Source organism: Simochromis diagramma, unplaced genomic scaffold, assembly GCF_900408965.1.
Source record: "Simochromis diagramma unplaced genomic scaffold, fSimDia1.1 OVJJ01000321.1, whole genome shotgun sequence".
Taxonomy (NCBI): domain Eukaryota; kingdom Metazoa; phylum Chordata; class Actinopteri; order Cichliformes; family Cichlidae; genus Simochromis; species Simochromis diagramma.
This window is the reverse complement of record NW_024386772.1, coordinates 16,206,689-16,220,160: the sequence shown is the minus strand read 5'-3', so window position 1 is coordinate 16,220,160 and position 13,472 is coordinate 16,206,689. Positions and strand designations below refer to the sequence as shown.

The window sequence follows — 13,472 nt, the reverse complement described above, 5'->3', positions numbered from 1 at the left end:
GACAGCCAAGCTTTCAAGCTCACATTTACATATGATCCATTTACAATGGTCATACAAATATATATTCATAAAGTAACAAAGGAGTAAACATTTGCTTTTTTAAAAAAGAAAAAAAGTGCGAGGAGCCAGCCAGACATGTATAGGACAGTCTAATCTAGCGCTACTGGTCTGAATGTTAGTGATGTGCAACACCACTGATTTCCTTTCCGATCCGATACCAAGTAAAATTCAGGGTGGTATCGACGATACTGATCCGATACTGATCCGATACTGATACTTTGTACAAAAACTTATTTTATTTATTGTATCTCAAATTATAGTGTCATAATGATTACAGGACATCAGATTACTTGTTCTTATCACTTAATAATGCAGAATTCATCATATAGAAATAAAAAACCTGAATTTGTGCACTATTTGAACACCTTGCCTGCCTGCAGCACTAAAGGACTCCATGAGAGACGTCTGTCTCACCCTAGCAGCACCTGTCTCTGTCCACTCCTCCTCTTCAGTTCGCCTCAACATACGCTCGTCATATTCTGTGATATGATTTACTCTGAGGTGTTTGACAAATTTGTAGTGTTGCCACAACACCTCACTTTCTTGCAAACCACGTCTGTGGATGTAAAATACGCATATAACTCTAGTTACACTCAGTCATTGTTCTGAGTGCGCACACCAGAGGCTGCGACACATTTATACAGCCGTATTTCGCACATGATTAGTAGTAGTAGTAGTAGTTCCTTCTAATGTAGACAATCCGAATGAAATAGTTTCTTTCCACTGTGTTCCTGTTAATGATAAACTACAAATTTACCCTAAATTACTAAAATATCGATATTTTACTGTGAGAATCGATTCTAGAGCATACAGTGGCTTGCAAAAGTATTCATCCCCCTTGAACTTTTCCACATTTTGTCACATTACAGCCACAAGTATGAATCAATTTTATTGGATTTCCACGTGAAAGACCAACACAAAGTGTTGTACACGTGAGAAGTGGAACGAAAATCATACATGACACAAAAAAAAAGATTTCCCAAGCCTTGAACATCCCACGGAGCACTGTTCAAGCGATCATTCAGAAATGGAAGGAGTATGGCACAACTGTAAACCTACCAAGACAAGGACGTCCACCTAAACTCACAGGCCGAACAAGGAGAGCGCTGATCAGACATGCAGCCAAGAGGCCCATGGTGACTCTGGACGAGCTGCAGAGATCTACAGCTCAGGTGGGGGAATCTGTCCATAGGACAACTATTAGTCGTGCACTGCACAAAGTTGGTCTTTATGGACGAGTGGCAAGAAGAAAGCCATTGTTAACAGAAAACCATAAGAAGTCCCGTTTGCAGTTTGCCACAAGCCATGTGGGGGACACAGCAAACATGTGGATGAAGGTGCTCTGGTCAGATGAGACCAAAATGGAACTTTTTGGCCAAAATGCAAAACGCTATGTGTGGTGGAAAACTAACACTGCACATCACTCTGAACACACCATCCCCACTGTCAAACATGGTGGTGGCAGCATCACGCTCTGGGGGTGCTTCTCTTCAGCAGGGACAGGGAAGCTGGTCAGAGTTGATGGGAAGATGGATGGAGCCAAATACAGGGCACTCTTGGAAGAAAACCTCTTGGAGTCTGCAAAAGACTTGAGACTGGGGCCGAGGTTCACCTTCCAGCAGGACAACGACCCTAAACATAAAGCCAGGGCAACAGTGGAATGGTTTAAAACAAAACATATCCATGTGTTAGAATGGCCCAGTCAAAGTCCAGATCTAAATCCAATCGAGAATCTGTGGCAAGATCTGAAAACTGCTGTTCACAGACGCTGTCCATCTAATCTGACTGAGCTGGAGCTGTTTTGCAAAGAAGAATGGGCAAGGATTTCAGTCTCTGTGCAAAGCTGGTAGAGACATACCCTAAAACAGCGGTCCCCAACCTTTTTCACGCCACGGACCGGTTCATGCCCGACAATATTTTCACAGACCGGCCTTTAAGGTGTCGCGGATAAATACAACAAAATAAAACTAGTACCGGTACCGTAAAAAAGAAGATTTATTCATAACACACGTGAAAAGACCCAGGAAAAACGAGTTAACGATAAAAAATAATGCCTTGTTTTACTTTATTTTATTTTAATTTACTTACTGAAAGTTAGGGCATAGTATATATTATTCTGAGGGAAAAGTGAATTTAACCCCTTTAACTTCCACCCGTGTTGCAACAACTGATTCATAGTGTCTGTCATAATCACACAGGAAGTCTTGCAAAGTGAACCTGTTCACTAAATGTGATTTTCTTTTCTTCATCAGATTCAACCCAGAAGGTATTTATGTCTCACCCTGGGGTTAAATCAGTGATCTTTTTCTTTTTAGGTGAATGTGTAAACCACTATGTTACTTCATTCAGTGCATATTTTCACAATACTAACTTATCTCCCCAGGTAAAAAAGCAGATAAGAGCTCTATTAAAATATTATAGTGTACAGATCATAAAACAGTGTGGGAAAGGTTTAGTCATCAAATTGAGCTACAGATGGAAGTTGCTCCAGTTTTAAACAAAGTAAGATCAATTACCGTCCAAATACTTTCATACATACAAAAAACAGAAATGGAAAATATGTCAAACAAAATTAGAAAAATAGTGTGGTGTTCCTTTACTTAAGTATATGTTCAGACAAACACTCTTGACACCAAGGTTAATTTAGGATTACAGCATCCATCAACAGCAGAGCAGGGCAGGAGGCAACTCCCCGGGAACGTTTGCACAGATTTGTGTCCACGTTTGTGACCTCAGAACTCAGGCCCAACCATGGGACTCTGTGGACGGCAAGCATAAGTGTTTGTTTCTGTTCTAAGAACAAATGAGCTTGTGGTTCCTCTTCCTTCCCCTCACTCACACGTCTAATACAAACACACACTGGGTGGGTGTTGGGGTTTATTTGCCTGCGCTTGGTACATGGCTGGCAGTGATTGGTTTAAGCTGCACATTTTTCAAAAGCCACACTGACACAGTTTCACAGAGCTTGATATTGTTTCCTCCAACATCTCTAGAAACTAACATTTAACAAAATCCCCAGTGATTTGTGTCTTTTTCCATTTTGAGAACATTTGAGGACTTTGTGGCCTATGACCGTACCCCTGGGTGCTTTTCAATGATAAGTGGTGAATAGTGGGAATGCTGCGACCTAACTTGACCCAGCGATCATTCTTGTTGCTACATGTTTGGCCTTCATTTTCATTGGTTTTCGTTCTATTGTCATGCTGTGAGCTGTCATCTCAGACTGAAACTTCCTGCAGTCTGGGTAGGCTAACTGTGAATGAGAAACTGTTTACTTGGAGTAATGTATTTGGGTGTGTATGTATCATTTTGTGCAGATGTCGTCTTTAGCTCAGTTACTCTGTCATTCAGAGTTCTGGTTTTGGGGGGATTTTTTTTTATTGAGAACAATGATAAATACACTCAAGTCACAGGGTTGCTTCCACATCCATTTTTAAACAATCACACTTTTTTTTGCTGTCGCTAAAGTACTCCGGCTGTGCATTGGAAAAGCCGCAGGTTTAAGGATGTAGGCCAAGTTCAGGTCTCAGTTTAATCAGCGTTCATAGTAGCTTGTACTACTGCGTATGCAATTTTAAGCAAAAGTGACCTGATAAAGACAAAGAAGTCAAGTTATCTTTCCTGTTGGGGCCTAAGTGGCCATGCCTGGAAAGTCTCTCTTATCCGCACAATTCCATATTATTATATAATTATTTTTATTTCAAATAGTTTTCTATTGCTCTATTTCCTCTATTTTTAGAGGAATAAACTTTGTATTCAGCATTTCTCCCATTTCTAAGATGCTTATTGTGGGGCCAGGATTCTGTCTGGTGCGCATTACAAGAGTAAGAGGTCATCTTTTCACATATCTGGCATTAAAATAAACAAATGAAGTGTGTAAGTTATAAGTTTAGTATCAATGGTGTGAGGGACCAGTTTACACACTGATTGTTTAATGCAAAAATCAAAGCTAAAGTTTGTTATTATGTTGTTATGTGATATTTGTTTTAAATGTGTGCCCCAGTATCTGATAAAACGATTAGCTGTTATTGTAGCCTCTGTTCTGTTCTGTCATCAGTAGGGATCTCTCTCTCAGCCACACATTTCTTGTGAGAGTTGTATGTGTTGACTTTTGTAAACTAGAGCCAATGGAAATTTGGAGCAGTGTCTCAGGATGATCAGTGGGGGGTAAAATCATAAAACAGTGCTGTCCCATGTAAAGTGAAATACTCTGTAACCTTAGTTATAAAGTATAGTTGTTGTAATAGATTATTATAAGGGAGTGAGAACTGAATCGATGGGGTTATGTAGTATTCAGAACACTTTCCCAAATATTTAAGGGATGAGTCAGAGTTAAAATAATAGCTCTGTGCCAATCCTGCACTATTTCAACACAAAAGTTGATCCATAAAATCTTTCATCTACAATCCTGTGAAAACATGTTTTTTCACAGGACTCTGTGCAGTCCTGAGCTCCCCATGAACCAGTAGCTTGTGGAACAACCTTTAGCAGCAATAAATTTAAGTCACTTTCAGTATGACTAATTAGTGTCTCGCATCATGGAGGAACTTTGCCCCTCTCTTCGTTACAACTTTGTTGAATTTTGCAGGCACGGCTCTCTGAAGGTCCCACCGCAGCATTTCAGTCAGGCTGAGGTCTCGTCTTTGACTCGACCATTGCAGAACCTTGATTCTTTCCTTTTTCAGACATTTTGTTGTAGATTTGCTGCTGTGCTTGTGATCATTGCCCTGTTGCATTATGGGCAAGTTTTAACTGTTGGTAGATGACCTCACAACTCAATGAATGCAAGCTGCCCAGGTTCTTTAGCCACAAAACAAGCCAAAATCATGACCGCTCCACCACCATGCCTAACAGCTGGTATGAGGAGCTGCTGTAGTGCTGATATGCTATGTTTGCTTTTTCCAAATGTTTCGCTGTGCATGGCTATACATCTCCACTTTGGTCACATCTGTCCAAAGGACATTGTACCAGTATCTTTATGGTTTGTTCATTTAAAACTTTACAGACTTAATCTGAGCTGCCATGTTGTTTTTAGAGAGAAGAGGCTTTTTCCTGGAAACCCTTTCATATCTATTTAGTCCAGAGAAGTCTGTGATATGGGATTGCTCCAGACTAGCAACAAAATCTCTGCTTTTATAGAGGTGCTCTATCTGGAGATCAGATAATACAGGCATCTAATTATCCATACCTGGTTGCGATTTACCCTCTTAATTTCTACTGAAAACTGAGTTGCTTGTGAGCTACATAAGCAGCACAAATGAATTCAAAAGCACAAAAATAATCAAAATAAGCAACATCAGCTTCTAACGTTTTTGTTATCAGTTAAATAATTAAGGTTTTATAGGATTAGTTAAGTCTCCACTTAAGCCATCTACGTCCACTGTGAGCGACCATCTTTGAACAGAGGCGGTGGTTTACAACACCAACTGTCTGCCATCTATAATCCAGTTTTGAGTTCCCTCCCCAGACGCCTTAACGCCCACTCACATCCTGGGCCATCTGACCTCAGGAATTCGCATGATAAGGTGGGGCCAGGTTTCACAATGAGCTCACCCGAAACCCTGGCTGATTGGGACCCACACCCAGTTTCACACCTTGGCTCATGTGATTAGGTAGAGGATCATCAGGGGGTCCTTTGTCCCTCTGTGGGGGGAAACTCCCACTAGGTTTATATCTGGGACTCTCCACCATTTGACCTTAAAAACTGAAGAAGCTTCTCGGATGAGAGGTGAAACGTCTTCAAGCAACTTAAAGAAGTCCAGACGCTTTTCTTTGCAAGCTCCTCTGACTACGATGACTGAGAACCTTCACAGACTTAAGTCTCCACTGTTTTACCCATAGACTGTATATAAAGATGGATGTTTTCTCTGGCTCTGAAAAATGAAGCTAATGTGAAATTGGCTTAAGCTCTTTCTCAGTGCCAACAGGGGGAGACTGTGTTGATAATAGAAATAAGTTTGACTGTGTTGAAGCTCACTTCATAAACCCTATTAAAACAATCTAAACTTTAACCCTGTAAAACTTGAATTGACAGGAAGTTCTTTTTCTTTTAATTAACATTTTCTTGACTAGCCACTTTTTTTAAATTGGGAGATTAAATATTAATTTGCATATATGAGTTTTAACTTGTATTATATTTGCTATATCCAGAAGTTAATGCAATTTATTGCTTTAAAAGGTGGTGGTGGTGGTGGTGGGGGGGGGGGGGGGGGGGGGGGCACTTGGCATTAAAGGGTAATTTATCTCACAATTGTAGAAAGAGGTCTCAGTCTCTACTTGCTGTTCTTTTTCTGGTGCAGCATGATGTTTGTTCAGTGACTTATGGTCCTGTTTAGTGTTGCTAGATAATGACTTGCATGTGTTATGGGGGGGTGGGGTTTTTTTGTACTGTAGTGCGCTGTCCCTCTGTTCCTGATTTTGGTACAGACCATTCATAACATTCTGTTTCCAAACCCTTAGATGCCGATGCAAAACTCGAGGCTTCAAGCTGGGACTTCACTAACCGATGAACAACATTACTGAACACTGACTGCATCCACAGGCTATAAGTACTGTCCACATTAAAATGTTAAATAATTTGTATAAGTTGCACAAAAATAAGGTTTGTGTCGTGCATTAACAATTGTGCAAGAATTGCCAAAGGTGCTTGTTTGTGTCAGCAGCTGAGAGTTACTTGCTGCACTTGCAGTAAATCTTGAATGTTGGTTTTCTTTGCAGTAACTCGGATCTTTTTAAAAATTATTCAGATAAACAGAAGTATTTTTTCACAATATAAAGCAACTCTTTCATATTTCTTTGAAATAATCCTACTTTACATCTGTAGATAAAACAATATGCCATGTTGCTAAGGACCATTTCCTCAGCTTCTTGTAACATATTAACATATTTAAGCTGTTAAGGCCTGAACATGCCACTAATTTAGAATTCGTAATGGATGAGCAATAGGGTGAATAGAAAGTGTCAGCAGGTGTTGTTCCTGTTATACATAATAGCTTAGTCAATAAACCAACCCCTCTACAGTGATAAGCAAATGTGAATGTCATACATTTCTGCAGCTTTGGATGGGAGGCAACGAGGGAGCGGCCGCAGTTTCCACATACCTTCAGTTACATTCGACAGCATTTCTGCTGAGACAGAAACCAAACAGCTTCTACATAGCATAATAATAATTTTGAAGTGAGAAAAATAGAAGAGGTGCTAAATTAACGATAGATCCAGCTGTAATCTGTCTAACGGCTTACAGTCAGCATGGTTACGGTGGACTTCAAGACACTCACAGCGCCGGTGGGCATTTTAAGGATACTGGCAGTGGTCTTAACCTGCATCTCCTTCAGCCTGGTGGCATCACTGGGCCACATTTCTGTGTCCTTCTGGGCCTGGTGCATGTTCAGCTGGTGTTTCTGCTTCTGCATCACCTTCCTTGTGCTCCTCCTGGAATTGACAACTCTAAATACAAAGCTGCCCATCTCCTGGGATGACTTCACTGCTGCATTTGCCATGTTGGCTACCCTGATGGTATGTGTCGATTTTTATTTTTTAAATTCTAATGTCATTTGTCTGTTCTTGCTATAGCTATTGCTGCAGGTTGTATGAAGGACTAGCCAGCTTTCTTCATGATCATTGCCACTGAGACTTGAAGAAAATAAAAGTGTTTTAAGCTGAACTTAAATTTAAAGGTTTCATACGGCTCAAACTACTTTAAGTACAATTAAACAACTTCATGAACAATAAGAGGCAGATTAACTATGTTTTTAGAGATAGACATATCAACAACACCCTAAATGATGAGTTTAAAAGTCCCATGGTAGAGCTTTATTTTTTTGCAGCTTTATCAATAATCTATAACTTGTTAAACTGAGTGAAACACTAGAAATCAGTCAAAATCAACTCTGAGTATCTTAAAAAAATTCCACCCTTTCTTTCACACAGATGTTCACAGCAGCTGTTATCTATCCATATTTCTTCGTCTGCTCTAGCTGCGGCAGAGGTATTGGTGCCAGTGTCACGACCTGCTTGGCCTTCATCCTCTACGCCGGTGAGGTGGGGCTAACCCGGGCCAAACCTGGTGAGATCAGTGGATTCCTTTCCACAGTCCCAGGCCTCCTCAAGGTTTTAGAGGCCTTTGTGGCCTGCATCATCTTCATCTGTTTGGACTTCACCTTTTACTCTAACTTCCCGGGACTCCAGTGGTGCGTTGCTGTCTACTCCATCTGCTTCATTTTTGCCCTCCTCGTCATCATTTTTACCATCGGCCGCCTGCTGTCTCTCTTCCCTGCGCCCTTCGACAAAGTCTTGACGGTGTGCAATGTGCTGGCAGTGCTGATGTACTTCACAGCTGTGGTCATTTGGCCATTTTACAGCTTTAGGAACAATTTAGGCAACAATAATTTTTACATAGTCATTACTGTGATGACCTGCTTGAACCTCATTGCTTACATTGTGGATACAGTTTACTCGTTTAAGCTCGTCTTCTTCGTCAGCAGAACATAGGTTGCAAAAAGTCAGCTTGAACTTATCTTTGATTGATTGATTGATTGATTGTATGATAGTTATTTTTATGGTGGTTTATGTCATTCTTTTACTGCAGATTTCATATTAATTAGAGTAGCTTTTTTTAACACGATTTTGCATTTTTTGAAGCCATAACGTAGCTGTGGTTGATTCAGGGGTTCTTTTTATTCAGGTTTATGAGCCTGTAAAAGTACTGAGTAGGAAACTCATTCAGTGTAGTTTCGTACAAATCTCACCCTGATAAAGAACATTAAAATCCAGTCATTGTGGTTACTGAACGTTATTGAACAAGCCTACATACCCATGTGGTTGTTTTAGCACCTCGGTAATAAAGTATGATAAGTAAATCTTAAATAAATACCACTTTCATGGTTTCATGGTTAAATACTGAACTCCCCTTTGAGAATGTTTGCAAAGGTGTGTCCAAGTGTGCATATCCTGCAATACTCACAGCTATGGGTTTCGAGCTAACAACTCCACTCCCTTTTTTTGATTATAGGCATGGAGTAAGTGAAAGAGAACAAAACAGAGCAGAGTTAAGAAAGTTTTTTCTTGTTGTAGTTTTTTTTTTAAAGGCAGTCTTTAGCTGTTAAAGAAAGAAGCTGCTTTGTTTTGTCCTAATGATTTAACTGCTAATGATGAGCTGAGCTGTCGAACGGCTCCTCATTTGTGTTTACACAGGAAAAGAATTACTGGACGTTTACTGCCAGAACAGGTTTATTTAGGTTTGTTTATTCAATCCAAAGCTCTAAAGCCAGTTGGAATAATAATCAGTGACGACTTTGCTGTTTGATTAGTCTACAATGGTTCTGGTTATTCTTTCAGTAAACAGTGAAAAATGCACAGTTTAAACTGGTTGTATTTGGATTTTCTCCAAACAGTAATAAAACATTATTTTTATAAATATTTTAAAGTTTTTAAAGATGAAGCACACCTTCACTCAGTGTCACAAAATAAAAATTTTCCTTAGTAAATCTATTACTTAAAGGGAGAGTACAGGATAAGTACTTTTACCATTTTAGTTTTCTTTTAACGGACCATACGAACCATAAAAGCAGTTGCTCAAGGTTATACTCTGATAAGCAAACTGGGCTAAGTAATAAAACTGATAACCACTAGCATATATGGTTGAAGCGTAACCTTTCACCCATCATGTACAGCAACCCGCATACAAAAATGGGAACAACTATGAAAAGTGATTGTATGTAGTAGTATGTAGTTTTGTGAGCAATGAGAGATTTTGTTTTTGTTTTTTAAAAAAGGAAAAAGCTACAAAATGGAAAAACTGGAGAGGAAGAGACCACATGGGTCACATCCACATTCTGCATCTGCAGATTTAATGTGTGTTAAAGTACAGTAGTGATTGTGTGTTCTTTTAAATGTATTCTTATAAATGTACACTTTTCTCTGCTTCTTTGTTTTGTGGTTTGTTTAACGTTTTCTTACATTTTAAATATTCATGAACATGAACATTTCCTTAAACATGAATGTTTAAGGAAATGAATCATATGATGTCCAATGTGTTAGTGTAAATGGAATAGTACTTATATAACAGTACTTATTATCTATTCTAACGCTCATTTATCCAACTTTTCACACACATTCGTACAAGCTCTTCATTCTATAGCACCTTTTGTAGCTTTCATGCTAACACTCACACGGATGCACCATGGAGGGAACTCAGGTCAGTGTCTTCAGTGCCTTGCCCAAGGATAGTAGCCAGGGATTTTACCACTGCCACCCACTAAAATTTAAAAGCTCAATAACATAACTTAGTGTCCCAAATTGCTCTCTTTTAACTACACAGAAGTAATAAATCAAGTCAACAAAACTACAGGAAAAAACGCATTTGTTTCTAGGATATGACCTACACCCCATCACTATGCTGTACTGAGCTGGGTTTGTGCCAAAGACCAGAGTCCAGTGTGGGTTGCGAGGCTAACATGATAACGCTCATGAGTATCCAATCAATGGCGTGAAACAGGGGTCATAAACAGCTCAGATAAGCCCAGGATGCTCTGAGTGAATGTGCACCACCACTTGCGTTTCTGTTTCAAAGAACACACCTGCTCTGGTCTTTGCCTTCATGGACATCTTTAGCTGCTATCATTTAAGCTGGTTTCAAAGTCAAAGGCTTGCTGTACACTGAGTACAGTAAACTGACTTGGAAAACCAAAGAATACTTTCTTTTTTTTTAAGGTCAAAGACACTCATCCTGTCCAGACATGGTGAATGTAGATGTCCGATCCCTTACCCAGCCAGTGGGGATCATGCGAATAATGGCAGCTATCCTCACTTGCATGTGTTTTAGCCTGGCGGGAGCGGCAGGAGCTGGTTCATCTTCCTACTGGGCGTGGTGCATGTTCACTTGGTGCTTCTGCTTCTTCTTCACGTTTCTGATTGTCATCCTGGAGTTCACCACCGTCAACAGCAAAGTACCTTTCGCCTGGGATGACTTCACTACCGCCTTTGCAATGCTTGCGAGCCTCATGTGCCTGATCGTCTCCATCATCTACCCCACTTTTTTCACTTGCAAAACCTGCCACCGTGCTATCGGTGCCTCCGTGGTCTCCTGGGTTTGTTTCGCCACATATGCAGGTGAGGTGGTCTTAACACGCCTTTATCCTCGTGGGGAAACCAGCGGGTTCCTCTCCACGCTGCCGGGGATAATGAAGATGCTGGAGACCTTCATTGCCTGTCTCATCTTTGTATCCCTGGATCAAAGCCAGTACACTGCTAATTCAGGAATCCAGTGGTGTGTGGCTGTGTATTCCTTGTGTTTTATCTTTTCCATCATCATAATCCTGCTCACCCTCGCACAGCTGACCTCCTACTTGCCGATCTCCTTCGACATGGTGGTGATTGTCTATAACATTTTGGCAGCAGTGATGTACGCGACAGCTATGGTGATCTGGCCACTCTACAGTTTCTCTAACAACAAACAAAGACCCCCTAACTGTGGTCACTTCTGTCCCTGGGATAAGCTGGTGGTGGTCACCTTCATGACAATCTTTAACTTTATTGTTTACACCCTGGACACTGTGTACTCGATACGTCTTGTGTTCTGCATCATGAATCGTGAAGACTAATATGAAACAAAACATGCTCTGTGTTTGCATCACTCTTAATAGAACGAGGTTATAAAAGTGTTTCAATTTTTTATAAACTTGTGTTATACAGCTGCTGACCAAATAACGAATCCAATATAGTCTATTATAATCTAAAGTGCTGTCTTAAATAACTGCATAAAAGAAATGTAAAGTACCAAAACATACTCAGTTAATGATTAGATCTGTGGTATCACTGTCGTAAGATCTAAAAACAAAACAAATATCTGAGGGGAACTTTGGATCCTGAGGTGATCGAACAGTACAGGTAATAATGTTGAGGTCATCTATAGCTCTGCTGCATCGTGTAGTCAAATTATATGCCAAATAAAGGTGGGTGTGTTCACATTCATCTTTTTTTATTTGACGGTGTCACAACTTTCTGATGAAAGGAAGAGTTTGACAGTTGACATTTCGCTGTATAATAAACACGGTGGTTATTTTTCAAAAAAAAAAAATGAAGGCCAAGAGCAAAATGTTATTGATGCACTCTTGAGTATTAGCGTAAAGCCTGACTGATATATTATTTGTTTAGGCCGATACCGATATCTGCTGATTTAAAAAGTCTGATATCCAACATTGGATGATATAAATGTAAATAGATTTCAGCCAATAACTGCACATTTGCTGTTTGTAGTTTATATACTTGTTTACATTCTGGCCAGTCAGCTGGTTGTTGTGTTTGTGGCAACTTTCCTGTTGCCAACAAGAAAGTTACTGAATGCCCTCTGCTGGTCAAACTTCTCGGCATGAAGACTCGTGCTGCATGAGTGCTTCTCCAGTCCCTTGGTTACTTTTTAATTTTCATTTACTGGCCAATATAAATGCCAGTACAGTCAGATCGACATTTAGATAACGGCATCTCCTTCAAAGGTGAAGGTTGATATTGCTACCTTCATGTAGAACCAAGTATCCTGCATAGAAAAGTGAAAGCAAAAGTCTAGTATTATTTTGTTTGTGCTGAACTACCTAAAAATGAACGTGTCCTAGTTTCAACAATAGTAATCTACAAACCAATGCGTGACATTGACATGTATGTTCATCTTTTAGATCCAGTTAATAACAACCGTTTCCATGTTCCCAGACTTTCTGCTATTCGGGTGTGGTCAAGTGAATTATATAATAAAGACCACATTTTGTTCCCTAAATGTCAAGCCAGTGTTGCAGATAAATATATAATAAAACCAAAATCCTTAGTGTGCAACACAAACAGGAAAATATAAACACTGAAAGGCAAACAGACCTGTCACTGAGATGGGGCTGGAAGAAATGAGAGAAATACAGGGACATTTTTTTTTTTCTAAAGGCGGAGATGAAGCAGAGACAGCAGTGAGACGGCAAGAAATTTCCAGACCTTGGTGGGATACGTGGGAAAGCCAAAAAAGAAAATGAAGTTGGATTTGTTGGAAGGTGTTTTCTTTCTTTTTTTCCCCCTTTCTTTCTTCTTTAGAGATGTGCTGGGCAGGCCTGGAAAGCCAGGAAGCAAAAAGTAGGACCTCAGTTAATTCTTTTAAAACAGCTTCATCCAGATCTTACATGTAATCCCAAAGGTATTGTGCTGCCCGGTATACCAATCTGTGTGAGTGAGCTTGGATCAAATAGAGTAAGTGAAGCATGGAAATTTAGCTTTTCTTCTCATGTCAGTCTGTCAGAAGGAAAGACCACATTTAAGTAAATCGTCTATATATGCCAGACGTGACAGTAAATTGGATTCTGTAAGGTGTGCTTTGATTTAGCTTACCGAATGGACAACTCACGATCAACAGTTCACGAGTTTCTTCCACTTCAGGGGGG

At 40.0% G+C, this 13,472-nt stretch overlaps 2 protein-coding genes across 2 annotated transcripts; both read left to right on the top strand.

Moving 5' to 3' along the window:
- Positions 1–6,975: 6,975 nt before the first annotated feature.
- LOC120747122 (myeloid-associated differentiation marker-like) lies at positions 6,976–10,004 on the top strand. The gene is made up of 2 exons (XM_040052778.1): positions 6,976–7,575; positions 7,990–10,004. The coding sequence occupies exons 1-2, from the start codon at positions 7,309–7,311 to the stop codon at positions 8,548–8,550; spliced, it is 828 nt and encodes a 275-aa protein (XP_039908712.1). The 5' UTR covers positions 6,976–7,308; the 3' UTR covers positions 8,551–10,004.
- A 724-nt stretch (positions 10,005–10,728) lies between these two features.
- On the top strand, positions 10,729–11,868 carry LOC120747098 (myeloid-associated differentiation marker homolog). The gene has a single exon (XM_040052729.1). The coding sequence runs from the start codon at positions 10,797–10,799 to the stop codon at positions 11,658–11,660; it is 864 nt and encodes a 287-aa protein (XP_039908663.1). The 5' UTR covers positions 10,729–10,796; the 3' UTR covers positions 11,661–11,868.
- The last annotated feature ends 1,604 nt before the right edge of the window (positions 11,869–13,472 follow it).

Bases quoted from the DNA above. Each gene is read 5' to 3' on its own strand.
- LOC120747122 (XM_040052778.1), top strand. From the start codon at position 7,309: ATGGTTACGGTGGACTTCAAGACACTCACAGCGCCGGTGGGCATTTTA. The intron at 7,576-7,989 runs GTATGTGTCGAT...TCTTTCACACAG, and splicing joins CCATGTTGGCTACCCTGATG to ATGTTCACAGCAGCTGTTAT.
- LOC120747098 (XM_040052729.1), top strand. From the start codon at position 10,797: ATGGTGAATGTAGATGTCCGATCCCTTACCCAGCCAGTGGGGATCATG.